Raw genomic sequence first — 14270 nt, forward strand, 5'->3', positions numbered from 1 at the left:
GGAAGGAAATATGTTATGCTATTATTAAATGTATGTATATGTATGCATATACATAAATTATACATATGTAAATTTACATTTATGTATACATTATAAAATGTTTGAGTTGACTAGAAATAATCTTTTGATTGTCCTTCAATTAAATATTTCAATGAATGCAATTTGGTTTTTAGGAACAGATTTAGAGTTAAAAGAGACCTTAAAGGTTATCTAATTCCGCCTTCCTATTTCAAAAATAAGAAAAAAATCAGATTAAATAATTTGCCCAAAGTCATACAGGTAAAGAGTGGCAAAACTTAGGTTGAAGTCCAAATCCTCTCATTCTAAATCTAGATTTTCCCAGTAAATCATGAGAAATAAAAAAGAATCGCAATAAATTGAAGAGAAGCAGATGATATAGAGAATATATTCTTCACAGCTCTGAGTAGATGAATTCTTTAAAAAGCATGAGAATGGCAATTAGAAAAGACAAAATGGATAATGTTGATTACATGAAATTGAAAAGCTTTTGAAGAAACAAAATTCATGCATCTAGGAATAAGAAGAAAAACAAAGGAGGGGAGATTATGGAACTTTGCATTACAGTTCTAAAACAACGATTTGGTGTCAGGATTTACAGAGAATTAACAGAAATACATAAAACCAAAGCAATCCCCAAAAGTGACCCTCCCAAAAAAAATGCAGTTTTCAAAAGAAAAATTATAAACCACTTATTTAAAGGAATGTTCCAAATAACTAATAATAAGAAAAAGATAAATTATTTAAAAGGCTTAGGCATTACTTCATACCTTGCAAAATGATAAAAATGATAAAAGATGAAAATAGTTAATGTTAGAGAAATTGTAGATTATAGTCAAACTGATATATTGCTGGTAGAATTGTGAACCAGTAAAATCTTTTTGGAAAGCAATTTCGAATAAAGTGACTAAGATGACCATTCTTTAATCCAAAGACTGCAGTGCTAGATATTATCCTAAAGAAGTCACTGACAAAAAAGAAAAGATTCATGTTCAATAAAATATTTGTAGTAATATGTGGTACTCAAAAAGTGGAAAAATAATACCAATCACCTGAGCAATGCCTAAATAAACTGGCACATGAATGAAATTAATGTTATTGTGCTGTAAGAAATGAACATTATTGATACGGCTCTCTTCAACAAGATGTTTCAAACCAGTTCCAATTGTTCGGTAATGAAGAGAGCCATCTACACCCAAAGAGAGGATGATGGTGGGAACTGACTGTGGACCACAACATAGCATTCTCATTCTTTCTATTGTTTACTTGCATTTTGTTTTCTCTCTCGGTTTTTTTTTTTCCTTCTTGACCCAATTTTCTTGTACAGCAAGATAACTGCATAAATATATATACATACATTGGATTTAACATATTTAACACATATTAGACTACCTGCCATCTAAGGGAGGAGGTAGGGGGAAAGGGGAAAATTTGGAAAAGATTTTGTAAGGGTCAATTTGAAAAAATTACCCATGCATATGTTTTGTAAATAAAAAGCTATAATAAAAATAAAATAAACCCCCCCCCCCAAAAAAGAATAAATGAACATCATCAATACAAAAAGCATGAAATTAGGGCAACATGAATGAGGCAAAGTGAAATAAAAGGGAAGACCAACTATATAAATGGAAATAATCATCACAAAATACGAAATGAATATAGTAAAATTACAAAAGTTAAATTTGTATAATTTATACTAAATTATAAAGATTTAAAAAAATAAAAAAAAGATACTTCCACTTCTATTTTAAAAAAGTAAAGGTCCACTAGTGCGGACCATTACATACAACATTAGATTATTTTTTAAGTTGATCTTCTCTGATTTTTTTTTCTCTTCCTTTTTTTTTTTTCTCTTAAAAAGAGAGATTTTTGTCATAAAGAATGGCTGGCTCTCTGGGACAGAAACTTATAACATAAAAGATATAAATATCTATTTTTTTAAAAAATATATAGAACCACTGAGTTGTATATCAGTTGTACAGAACATTATGTCAGATTCTGTCTTATCCTAGAGTCTTCCCACTGTGTCTAGTACCACAATAACTGTTCAATAAATGTTTGCCCCAAAAGAACTTCTACTGACACACTGAAGGTTTCTCAATTATCCTCTTATCAACATGAGGTTGTCACATACCCTATTCAGTACTCTCCAAAATTAAAATCTCCAAATCCTATAACCTTTTGTCAAACGGACTAATCAGAAGTCATAAATTATTGGGTCTAAGCTAATGCGGCAGACTCATAGCACCAACTTGTTCTACCACCAGCTAGGATTATTAACTCACTACAGATTAAAAGTCAATGCTGTACTTACCTCACAATATTAAATGAGTTCATGCCCTTAAAGTCGTATTTCAAGAATTACAAAAGACAGCAATTTTTGATGGAAGAACTTAACACAAAATAGGTTGAAAAATTTAGGAGACAAGTTTTCAGAAGCAGGTTTAAGAGACAAAGATAGCATTCTGAAGTTAAACTAAATCTTCCCTAATCAAGAATGGTAATCTTATCTACCAAATTTGTTCTGCAAAAGTTTGAAACTTGTGTGTATGTCTATATACATACAAACACACATAAAACTCTGAAAAATATTGCTTCAGACTGGTTTTATATGAAGATAATAAAGGTCTATGTACACTCTCCACTCTTGATTCTTTCATGTATGGTTTAATTATAAGGGTAAAGTACCAAACTTTCTACATTCTCTCTTGGTAATCCACCAGTTTAAATGGATTTAGTTCTCCACATTTACTACCAAACCTACATATAGAACCATCATCTCCTTGCTGATTCCAATCCCAATCACCAACTGTTCCTGAACATTTTTATATAGATGCCCATATGCATCTAAAAATCATATCCAATGCAAAATTCATTTTTAGGTTTAACAATGTCATTCAACTTTTCAAGAAGTTCCAGTCGCTGCCATTGCATTCTCTAGCTCACATTTAAGGTCCTTTAATCTGCACTGATCCAGATTAAGATTACTTATTACTTTTAGTCATCCTACATTCCAGCAAAAACAGATCCTGTATTTGGTACAGGCTACCCCTCTTGCCTGAAATGCTCTCCCTTCCTTAGTGAATCACACAACAGCTTCCTACAAAACACAATTCAGGTGTTTGGAAAATGACTTTTAACCATTTATTTACTCTCTCTAGACCTCAATTTCCCAAAATGAAAAATAAGGGAATTGGACAAGATGATCTCAAAGTACCTTTGTAATGTAAATATATGCACATAAAATACAAAGTGGAATGTAAAAATTCCAAAGTGTTGTAAGAAATTTGAAGAGGCATATATATATATATATATATATATATATATATATATACACACACACACACACACACACACACATATATATATATGAAAGGGAAATTAATAAAGTCTTTATGGAGAAGGTAGCTCCTAAGCTACTGAAATATATTACAGCAGGGGCAGCTAAATGACACAGTGCATAGAGCACAGACCCTGATACTTAATGGCCTCAGATAATTAACACTTTCTAGCTGTTGTGACCTTGGGCAAGTCACTTAACCCCAAATGCCTCACAAAAGGAAAAAAAAGAGAAATATTGCAGCCAACAGGAATATACCTGCCCCTTCCATGTGGAAAGGACTATTTCAATTGTGCCATTGAGTACTGAAGAAGTCAGTATCATATTGGAGTTAAGTTACAGGACCACAGTAGAATACAGCTAAAGCACAATAATGTTTGAAAGAGAACCATAAAATAAGGCTGAAAAGATTAATTGGATGACTTACATAACTTTTTTACATGCAGTGGTGAGTCAATAAAGCAATTCTAATAGTCCGGGCAAGTTGGTATGGGTATTAACTAAGATAGCATCAATGTAAATGAAAAAATGGATACAGGACAAATTTCCAACATAAAATAAATATGGCTTAAGGACAATAGCCTTTAAAACTGAAGCAGATTTATGATACCTTCTAATCTACAAATCTATTTTGCTGTCAAGTAAACTGAGGGCCAGAGAGGTAAGTGACTTGCACCATGAAAGAGGTAAGTAAAAGAGGTTCAAATTTAAATCCAGGTTTTCTGACTCTAAATCCAGCATCTTTTTGATTGCAAAATGCTATGTGCTTGAATTAGAAACGAAAGAAAAGGGGGCAGCTAGAAGGGGCAGTGGATAGAATACCAATCCTGAAGTCAGGAGGACCCGAGTTCAAATGTGACTTTAGATACTTAATACCTCCTACCTGTGTGACCCTGGGCAAATCATTTAACCCCAATTGCCTCAGTATAAAAAAATAAAGAAAAGATGGAAGGTTTGAATATATGATTCAGTTTACCAAGACTGGTCAACTGAGAGGATACCATTACTATTAACAGAAATAAAGTTTGTCGAGTAGAAAATAAGAAGACAGAAGACAGTCAATTCAATTTTAGTAAGACAAATTATAGTTCAAAACAACAGCAAACAGTGTTGAAGCTCAGGAAAAGACAAAATTGCATATATAAATTTGGGAGTCATATGCATAGAGCTCATTTTTACCAATTTGCAAGGTATGAACATCTAAACCTTTTATTAAAATATTTACATTTTTCTTACTATTAGTTATTCTTTTTGATGGTTGTTAATGGTTTGTGACTGTAAATCACTTAATCTCTGCCTTAGTTTCCTCTGGTATAAGAATACAATCATTCCTTTCACATCCCGACTTTCCCCATTGCAATTTAAATCTACCTTTGATTAGCTTAAGAAATTAAATGTGAATTTGGGGGAAGTTTTGCAGAACCTGCAGACAATAAAAAAAAGTTTAGAAACTCATAATGCATAAAATATATAGCATTGTATAATATCAATATATTTATCATGAATATCATTATCATTTATCCTTCTCCAAAAAGTTAAAAAACTTTAAATGGCTTTTCCTGATTGGGGTGAGCCACTCCCTAATCCCTGCATTGTGGAGATGCCAATAGCATCTTCTTCAGAGGACCGTTGCTAGGATCAAATGAGATAATAATTCTGAAGTAGTTAGCATAGTGCCTGGTGTATATATAGGAAATCTTCACTATCTCATGATCCTTCTATAATTTCAATAGTTAAGGGATGGGGCAAGGAATTTATATTCTCTGTGAAAAAGTATTTCTGGTTTACCAATTAGAGCAATTGCTATCATGACTATTTAGAACACAATAAATTTAAGATTAAAGTGTACTTAATATATTTCAAAATAGTGAGTAAGCTCATACTGAGCTTATACTAAGTTTCAAAGGCAAATTGAGCCGATTTCTTCCTGAGTGATTAATTTTACCTAAATGAGGATCACTAAGAAAAGTAATTCCATATCTAGATATCAAACTAGAAAAAGGCAGTTCATTGAAGAAAACAAACAAATGTGAATGAATGTTGAAGATAAAGAAGAAAATGAAACCATGAAAATATCGCTAAAACCACAGTACTGTATAAAGTACTTTATAGCCTTCTGCCTGAAAATTGTCTATCTCTAAAATGAGATTGGACTAGAAAATGGCCCCTCAGGTCCCTTGCAACTCAAGATCTATGATTTTATATATGATCTATTGAATAAAACATTTATTAAGCACCTCCTCCTCTGTACACGGTGTAGGCACTATGAATAAAAAGAGATTGAAAGAAACAGTACTAGCCATCAAAGATACATTCTAAAGAAACTGGCATAACTAAGAGCAGTGGTAGCAAACTCAAATAGAAACAAAGGCACTAAAATATAAGAATGACTGCAGGCTGCATATTGATAGTTTTAAAATTAATGCTGTGTTTTATAGTATTGTTATTGTGTTAAATAATTTCTAATTAAATTTTAACCTAGTTCCATTACCATGATGTTGTGGGCAGCACTTCTAATACAAAATATATAAAAATATAATATAAAAATTAGAGAACTAAACTTAGATTCAGGAAAATTGACTCTGATTAGTTGTGTAATTACAGACTAATCAGTTAACTTATCTCAGACTTAGTCGTCTTCATCTGAGAAATGATACCTATACCTTATACAGTTGGTTAAAAATTCAAATGAGGTAATGTATATGAAATGCATTGCAAACTTTAAAAGCCATTCATATCATGCACATATTGCCCAATAGATGGATGAATGGCTAATTACTAAATGTACACGATTATTATGAAAGCAGATGCTAGTTATTTCCAAGAATTCAAATCGTCTTAAAAAAAGAAAATATTTGCATATTTTTTAAACTGCCTCTATACAAGGCTCTGTAATTTTTCCTTGCATTTATATTTCTGTAAAATCAAAATTCAAAGCAAATTCTGGCAACATCAATGGCTAATCAAGGCATTATTCATTCATAATTTGACAAGAATATAAAATTTAAAAATTAAATCTGTATCACTTTCAAAAAGGTCCCTGAATGGGTCCAAAATAGTTTTATTAAACCTATGCTTTATTTAATGCCTCTTTCCTCCAAGGATGCTAATATAAACTACAGAATTTTTAAATATATAATTTTCCAAGAAAATTAATTCTGTAGTTCACAATATGTATAATTTCTGTAAGTTTAAAAAGAATCTAAATCCATTAGAACCTACAACCCCTATATTACAGGGATTATAATATCGAAAGAGAGATTAAACCATGCACCATTGTGTACTCTTTGACCCAGCAGTACTACTAAGTCTGTAGCCCAAAATAGATACAAAACAAAAAGGAAAGTGTTGAGGTATAGATTACCTAAATGAAATTAGGGTTTAGTTGAGGTCTAGTGGCAGGTTTGGGGTACAAGGAGCCAAATGGAGCTCCCCTGCAATCCCCTGGATTCAGAGCAAGGATACAGCAGTAAATGAGGTCTAGTAGCGGCGGGAGTGCCCAATAAGGAAGACTGATAAAAGAGGTTTATTATTGGGCTTGGAAGGAGATAGGTGAAGGTAGAGATAAGGAGGGCACCGGACAGAGGGTCCAGTGAACAGAGGATCCTCACATGGCTACCATGTTTGGGATCTCTGCAAAGAGGGGATTCCCAGCGTGGCCTTTTATAATAGGAGATTTAGCTAGAGGGGCTTGTTGGGGGAAACCCCAAAGTTGGCTCAGATCCGGGTGAGGCTGGGACAGGCCAGGATGTTCTATTGGAATACAAAGGGACCAGGATTTGTGAGTTAAATGGTAATTACATTAACTAGGAGGGGGTGAGAATCTAGAAAGAAATCTTTCCCACATCAAAAGGACCTACTATGTACAATAATTACAGCAGCTCTGGTGGTAAAATTTGGAAATTGAGGGAATGCTTATCAATCCGGGAAATGATGAACAAATAGTACTATTGTGCTATAAGGAATGATGAACAAGATGCTCTGAGATGCAAAGTGTAAATATACTATGTATAAAGTAATAGCATAAATACAACTTACTCTCAGCAATACAATGATCCATGACAACTATGAAGGACTTATGATGAAAAATGCTAGACACCCCTAAAAAGGAACTAATAATTTCTGAATACTTTTTTTACTTTATTTATTTTCCTTAAAGGCTTTTTCTTTGGGGGGAAGGGCTGTTTTCTTTTACAATATGACTATTATGAAAAGATTTGCATGTCTAACACCTGTGTAACCTATATGAAAATTGCTGTCCTTATCAATGGGAGATGAGGGAGTAAGGAAGAAAATCTGGAAACCAAAGTATTAAAAACAAATGTTTAAAACTGTTTTTACACATAACTAAAAAAAAAAAAACCTAAATAAATGTTTGCAAATTAAAACAAAAACAAAAACGGGTCATGGGAAAAAAACAGTGCTTTCTCATTAAGGAAAAAAAACCAAGAATCAACAACTCTTAGCTCTCAATTTCTTAGTCTCTAGCTCTCAGAAAGCATGGTTTGTCCTGCCTCCTTTCCTCAATGGCTCTAATCTAATATCTAATCTCTATCTAAAGTCTAATGACTTTACATAAAGTTAACAACTGCTGCTGCTAGACAAATAGCTTAAATGCTAGTCAAGTTTGGAAATTACAAGGAATCAAAGACCTTTCTTTCCTAGACACTATATATCTTTCTTCAAAACAAATAAGATTCAAGAAACATCTGATACTGAAAGAGCATGGTTGATATTGGATTCTTGGCACATTAACTAATGGACGATTTCTTTGGGACTATTTTTAAGACTTATGGAGATGTATAATTGTGTATGTTGATTCATGTTATGAAAAATTGTTTATTTCAAAGATTACAGGAATCATTGGATTCCTGGCACATGAACTAATGGACAATGTGTAAATGTGTAAATTCTCATGTTAATTCATGTTATTTGTTAACACTACTACTAGCCTGTGTTATTGCTATGTGCGTATGTAACAACTATGTGTAATGCCTCCCATATTGATGGATTTATATACACCTTGTTTAGAGTGAGCCCCTCTGATTTGTTTTTCTATTTCCTTTGGTATTTGGTATTTAAATAGAATACAAGGGACTGCTATTTGGTATAGTGGACAGAGCGCAACAGCCTTGAAATCAGGAGGACCCGAGCTGAAATCTGGCTTCACATACTTAACACTTTCCTGGCTGTGTGACCCTGGGGAAGTCACTTAACCCCAATTGCCTCAGTTAAAGAAAATTTATATATTTATATATATATATATATATATATATATATAATAATAAGCATATGCTTATTGTTAAAAATAAATACATGCCATGAATTTGGTTTTATATATATCACGAGTGCAAAAATTTTAATTCACTTTACAAAAATTAGAGGTTACTGTATTAATGTATACAATAATGTATCTCTATGGGAGAAAAACCCCAACATATTTCTGAATAGGGCATGAATAGAAAAGCATGGTATAGCAGAGAGAGCTAGCCTCAGTCAGAAATACTTGGCTCAATAGGCTGTTTTTGCCAACTGACTGGCAGTGACCCTGGCAACTGTAAAATACTACATATATAAGTAGTTGAGTAGATACTTATCTGCATAGGTACAGGATTCTTCAATGTTCCATATACCAAAGAAATCAGCATAAACTTTATACTGTTTCATTTTGTTTTATTTTAAAAGGTAATAATATTCTATCCATATCTGCAATTTTTTCAAACTCACGTTTTTTCAACAGGCAATTTTATGCAATTGGATATATATACTACTAAAGGGAATCAAAGACCTCCTTAATTTTAAAATGTTTAATAAAATTCAAAGTTATTTAGTTATGAAAATTAAAGGTCTTTAGTAAATCAGTATTTGATAAATGAGACTATCAACAGGATTTCTACTCTTTTTGGCCATCTCATATTTTCTTCTCAATAAAATGGACTTTATAAAAAAAAAATACAAGATAAAGTTTCTTGTGTCTCCTAAGAATGCAGTATTCTCACTCTGAAATCTTCCCCAAAAGGAAGCTTTATTGCTACCAAAAGTATTTTTATTAAGATTACATAAGATAAAATGTCAAAGTATTTACTTCCCCAGAATCATGTTTGATTTCTCTTCTATAGTTCACATATACAATTAATAAATTCTACCACTAGTTGTGCTTTATACTTTCTCTTTAAAAAGCTTTTTTTTTTTTTTTTTGGGGGGGGGGAGGAAAATTTCATGCCTTTATGTTGGTCCCTTCCTATGAGTTTATGAATCAGTTTTGGGTGTATCTACTAAAACAAAAAGATGCCAAAGGAACCATCTCCAGAATATAAAAATGTGAAACAGATCCTTAGATTTTCATAGTTAATTTAATCTATCCTAATTTGTTTTAATTATAATCATACATTACCATGAAAACACAAGATCAGCTTTAAAATTAAATAATCAAGAGTTTAAACTATCTTATTCAGCTAGAAAATGCTTTAATAAGTTTCATTACAATATATTTTCAAAATCTTCCAGTTAAAGGAACCAGGCATACTTTTTAGTTGTTCCAAGAGGAAAGTGCTTTAAGATGAAGAAGCAATTAAAGGGTTAAATATTCAAAGCTAACAGGATTCTATAGTATGTGAAAAGGGAGGGGGGGGGGGAACATAACAGCCAAACAAATAATTTGTTACTGAGGAAAAAAAGAAAAATAATTTATTTCATTTTTTAAAAACAGATTTCCATTTTTAAGTATCCGGACAGCAAGTTAGTATTATAATCAGTAGCCTTTTCTCCAAAGGCAAAATTAGTACGAGGGAGGAGGGAACTGTTCCCAGGGGCAGAGCAGCTTTAAATGTGCATAGGAATGCACACAGTAAATGCAAATTATCTCTTGTAAAAGTAGCAAAAGGGAGGGGGGGAGGAGAAAGGAGAGCAGCAGTGATGGTCGATTAGCATAAAGCTTACTTATTTCTCAATACTGTCCTTTAAAATGCCTGCTGGCAACAGAATATCCACTTCCATATAAATTTTTTAAGTACAGCCTTAATTTTTAAAATATATATATTTTTAAAGCATTCTTGCTTGATTGTTCTACTGTAACACAGGGGAAAGTAAAAGCAACGTGGCCCCAGCAGGCTGAGCAAGCAGTAACGACAGTGCCAGGAGAGGGCGAGGCTTTGACAAGCACTGAGCTAATGCTGACATCACTAGAAGGCAGAGCCTCTCCTACAGAGCCTCCACTGTTGACACTCCTGTTACTAAGTGAGCTAACAGCCAATCAGATTCCACAGCCAACACAAGACGGCCTTTGAACTCCCCACCAGCAACTTCCTGCTGTTTTTAGAGTACACAGTGCAATGCAGTATGTCTGTCAGCTATGCGGCACAAAGGAACAGCCATTTTGTGACTGAACTGGACCTGCACCAAAATGGCATTAATTTTCTATTTTACTTGCCCTGCCATATCTAATTTCTGGCTATTTTAACATCATGAAAGTAATAAATTAATATGCTTAATTCATAGTACTGAGTATTGTGGATAATTTTATATTTAATCTTCTCAAAATCCGAGGTTATAAGAAACAAGATCATAAAATGGCTGCCACAAACTGCATGTTCAGTTCCACAATATGCTGCATTATGCAACTGCTAACTATTACCACCCCCCCTTACCTCTTAGAGTAACTGTTTCTTTAGGGAGTGGGGATTGAGGTCTGAAATGGAAGCATGTTAGAAGGAAACAGGCTCAAAAAGCACACTTCCCAGATTGTTATTTAGCATAAATTGAAAATAAAGGCCTATTTAAAAGTGTATGTGGTAAGAAAAGAGAAATGAAAGTGATCAGCTTCCAGATGCCATCTCATTTCATATCTCCAATTAATATTAAAGGTAAAAGCAATCCTCAAATTTCTAAATATTTGCACTAATATTTATATCTATGCCAGCAAAATCTTGTATTTTACACAATTATTAGAAATTTAAAATTCAAATATAGTATTCCAATTTTCTTTTTGAAATGTAGAAATTAACATAGCATATCATTACTGACAAGCTTAAGAAATCTTAAAAATGGGGCACTCGACAAGGTTGAGTCTTGTTTAAAGGTTAGGTTTTATGTTGGGTTCAATTTTTTTTTACATTCCACATGCTACTCCTGACTTAAAAACATCAAGCCGAAATAAAGGGTGGCACAACTATCATTACTACAAATAATATATATATTCCTAAACATTCTTATAAAGTGTTCCATATTTATAAAAGCTCAAAGAAAGAAGTCTTCTAAACTTAGTGAAAGTCACTCTCTAGAATTTCTCCCTAGCTAATTCTCAGAGGGAATTTTATTTTGTGTAGTATTTTTCTTTTCTTGACCTAAGGTCCTTTGTTACATTTTCACTAATATTACCTATAGAATTCTATTATTACATCACAGCAACTAAGTATCTTTATACTTTCAACAGAAACAGTGATGGAGAAGAAGTTTCTTGCCCCAGGACCCAAGTTATTACGGTAAATTAGGGTACCAGTTACCTAGGATATCCTGCTAAATTTCAATTTAGCCTTCCATCAAGGAAGTCATATTACTCAATTACATTAACACATTACCAACGTCTTTCAGAGAGGGATCCACAATTTAAAAAGGAAGTGAAGTCATGAATATACATTGTTTATATATATGTATACACACACAGCTTTTCAAGATATCATATGAACTGAAAAGTAATTTCTATTAAGGCATTCCTTCATCTTCTGAGGAGTTTTCAAAATAACGAATCGTTCCTTCAAACAGGATAGGTTCACAACTAATAAAAGTATACTTGGAAAAACTTTTACAAGTACATAGTCCTTATTCAGTTATATATACAATTCTAAAAGAGGGAATCAAATAAGTATTTTTGAAAGTTGAGAACTAAAAAACAGAAAGTCAACATCACCATGTGCTTTTTTTTTTTATTAGAAATCACATAACTTGATCAACGATGCTAAACATAATCTTTGTAATAGAAAAGCTAAACAAGACCCATGTGAAGTTATGCAAATTATAAACCCAGGGGAATACTATTTTAAAGTATTGAGCCTATAAATTTGTCATATATACCTAGATGTCGAATTTTCTCTTTTCTATTTCCTCAAATATCCATCATTCCCCCCCCCAATCTACCCATCCCCCAAAAATCATCTCAGTATTTACCAGGAAATAGTCTATCTTATCCTTAAAATTTTTTCTATTAAAAATAAAAATGAAATATTTCTATTATTTCAGGTACTAAATTAATGATCCAAACTGTAATAATCAAAAAGCCAAAGGATAAAAAAAAAAAAACAATTAAAATCAGAGAAACATTTCAAAATTTATCAGTTCATTTTTTTAAAATTCAAGTATTTATTGTGTGCAAATTTTAACAGGAATAAAATATAAACCATACACAAAACTTTCAAAAACACTCATCTATTTTAATATCACTGGATGTACTTTATACAATTTTCAAAGTAGGCAAAAACAAATTGGTAGAGGGGCAATAGAGATAAGAAGCTACCAGGCAATTGGTTACATTTTCCTTTACCTATACAAAATTTAAAATGTTGAATACCCTAGTTACAAATATCCTTTATGTACATCAACAAATCAATGTATTCATACATGTATAATTATCAAATGCAGAATTATACAATGTTAACATTTTGTAATCTTTATTATCTACTCTTTACAAGCTAATAAAATCTGAACGAAAAAACATTACGATTAAATTATGCTATATTTGCAAACTTCAAATAGCGATAAAGCATTCCACATTCCTCTAGTAAAAAGCAAAATAAAAAATAAAACCACAACAAATTCTGTTGGAATGCTGACTAAATATAAGCACCTATATTTAAAATGTGATGAAGTGGGAGAAAATTCCTTTGTACCAAACTGTTTTGTCTAAATCTACACTTTGAAAATGTACCTGAAAATAACCTTCCTAGTTTTTAACACTAAAGTAAACATAATAACCATAACAATCTAAACAAGTACTATAAGTAAAATAACAGCAGTCCCTTCTGTAATCGGGTCTGCTTTTAGAACTACATGAACTGTAACCATCAACTAAAAGATTTGATAAATAGTATCAAAATTTTCTAAAATCTCAAGTGTATCAAAGTATTCTAATGTCAAATAAAAATATAAACAGAGGAGCATCAGTCAAAGATGTCTTTTTTGATTTTTATTTTAAAATGTACATTTTTTCATTCATCTAACTTTCTCTAGTGTCTATTTACTATAATTTACTACTACAAGGCTGCTCTATGGCCCTCAGTTAAAGTTTAGATATCTTAAGATTCTTCAAAGAAAAATTTGCCTTGTATGTAAAATGGTGCAATGCAGCAATGGCTAAACCGACAAGGTCATTTTTCTGCAGCACTAAAACCTAAAAACTGAAAATTAATGTCCCCAAAACTGTAATTTACAGGAAAGATTTCCTTGGATAAAGGTATCATACCTTTTGACTACTATATGGGGCCTAAAGTCACAGCACAACTTTCAGAAATTGCTACCAAAAAATTAGGGTGTGGCATATTAGCAATCTCAAGGTCACTGCTTAAAAAAAGGGAATCCAAATTAGTAAAACATTGAATATCAAATAGACAGCAATTCATGGCTGTCAAGGTAAACAATGTATGCTGAGGTTTCCACAAAAAAAAAAAAAAATGGGGGGAGAAAGTTGATAACTCATACCTCGATGCATTGCTGTGTACTGAACCGTCCTCTTCTTGGCTTTTGTCCTTATTTCTCATCATCTTTTAATTCTTAAATATTAAAAGGGGGGAGGTGAATCTGTGTTTGCTTTGAAGTCTTGTGCTCAGGTATTTACTGTCAAAAGTTGAAAGAAAGGTAAGGTCCCAGAGCTTCTATCAATGATTTTTCATTATCAGGAACAAAGTCCTGACGCTGCAATGAT

The 14270-nt window shown here is 32.3% G+C and overlaps 1 protein-coding gene across 8 annotated transcripts in view; it reads right to left on the reverse strand.

Moving 5' to 3' along the window:
- The window catches only part of CHD2 (chromodomain helicase DNA binding protein 2), a 187260-nt gene that overhangs the window by 110601 nt on the left and 62389 nt on the right, over positions 1–14270 (reverse strand). For all 8 annotated transcript variants that reach the window (XR_004232431.1, XM_031955540.1, XM_031955533.1 and 5 more), the window contains one exon: positions 14048–14182. Coding sequence is in view for 7 of the 8 variants with exons in the window: in XM_031955540.1 (XP_031811400.1) it covers positions 14048–14109 (62 nt within the window). In the remaining variant the exon portion in view is untranslated. The remainder of the gene's footprint in view (positions 1–14047; positions 14183–14270) is intronic.

The sequence above is a fragment of the Sarcophilus harrisii genome, chromosome 2, assembly GCF_902635505.1.
Source record: "Sarcophilus harrisii chromosome 2, mSarHar1.11, whole genome shotgun sequence".
Lineage (NCBI taxonomy): Eukaryota > Metazoa > Chordata > Mammalia > Dasyuromorphia > Dasyuridae > Sarcophilus > Sarcophilus harrisii.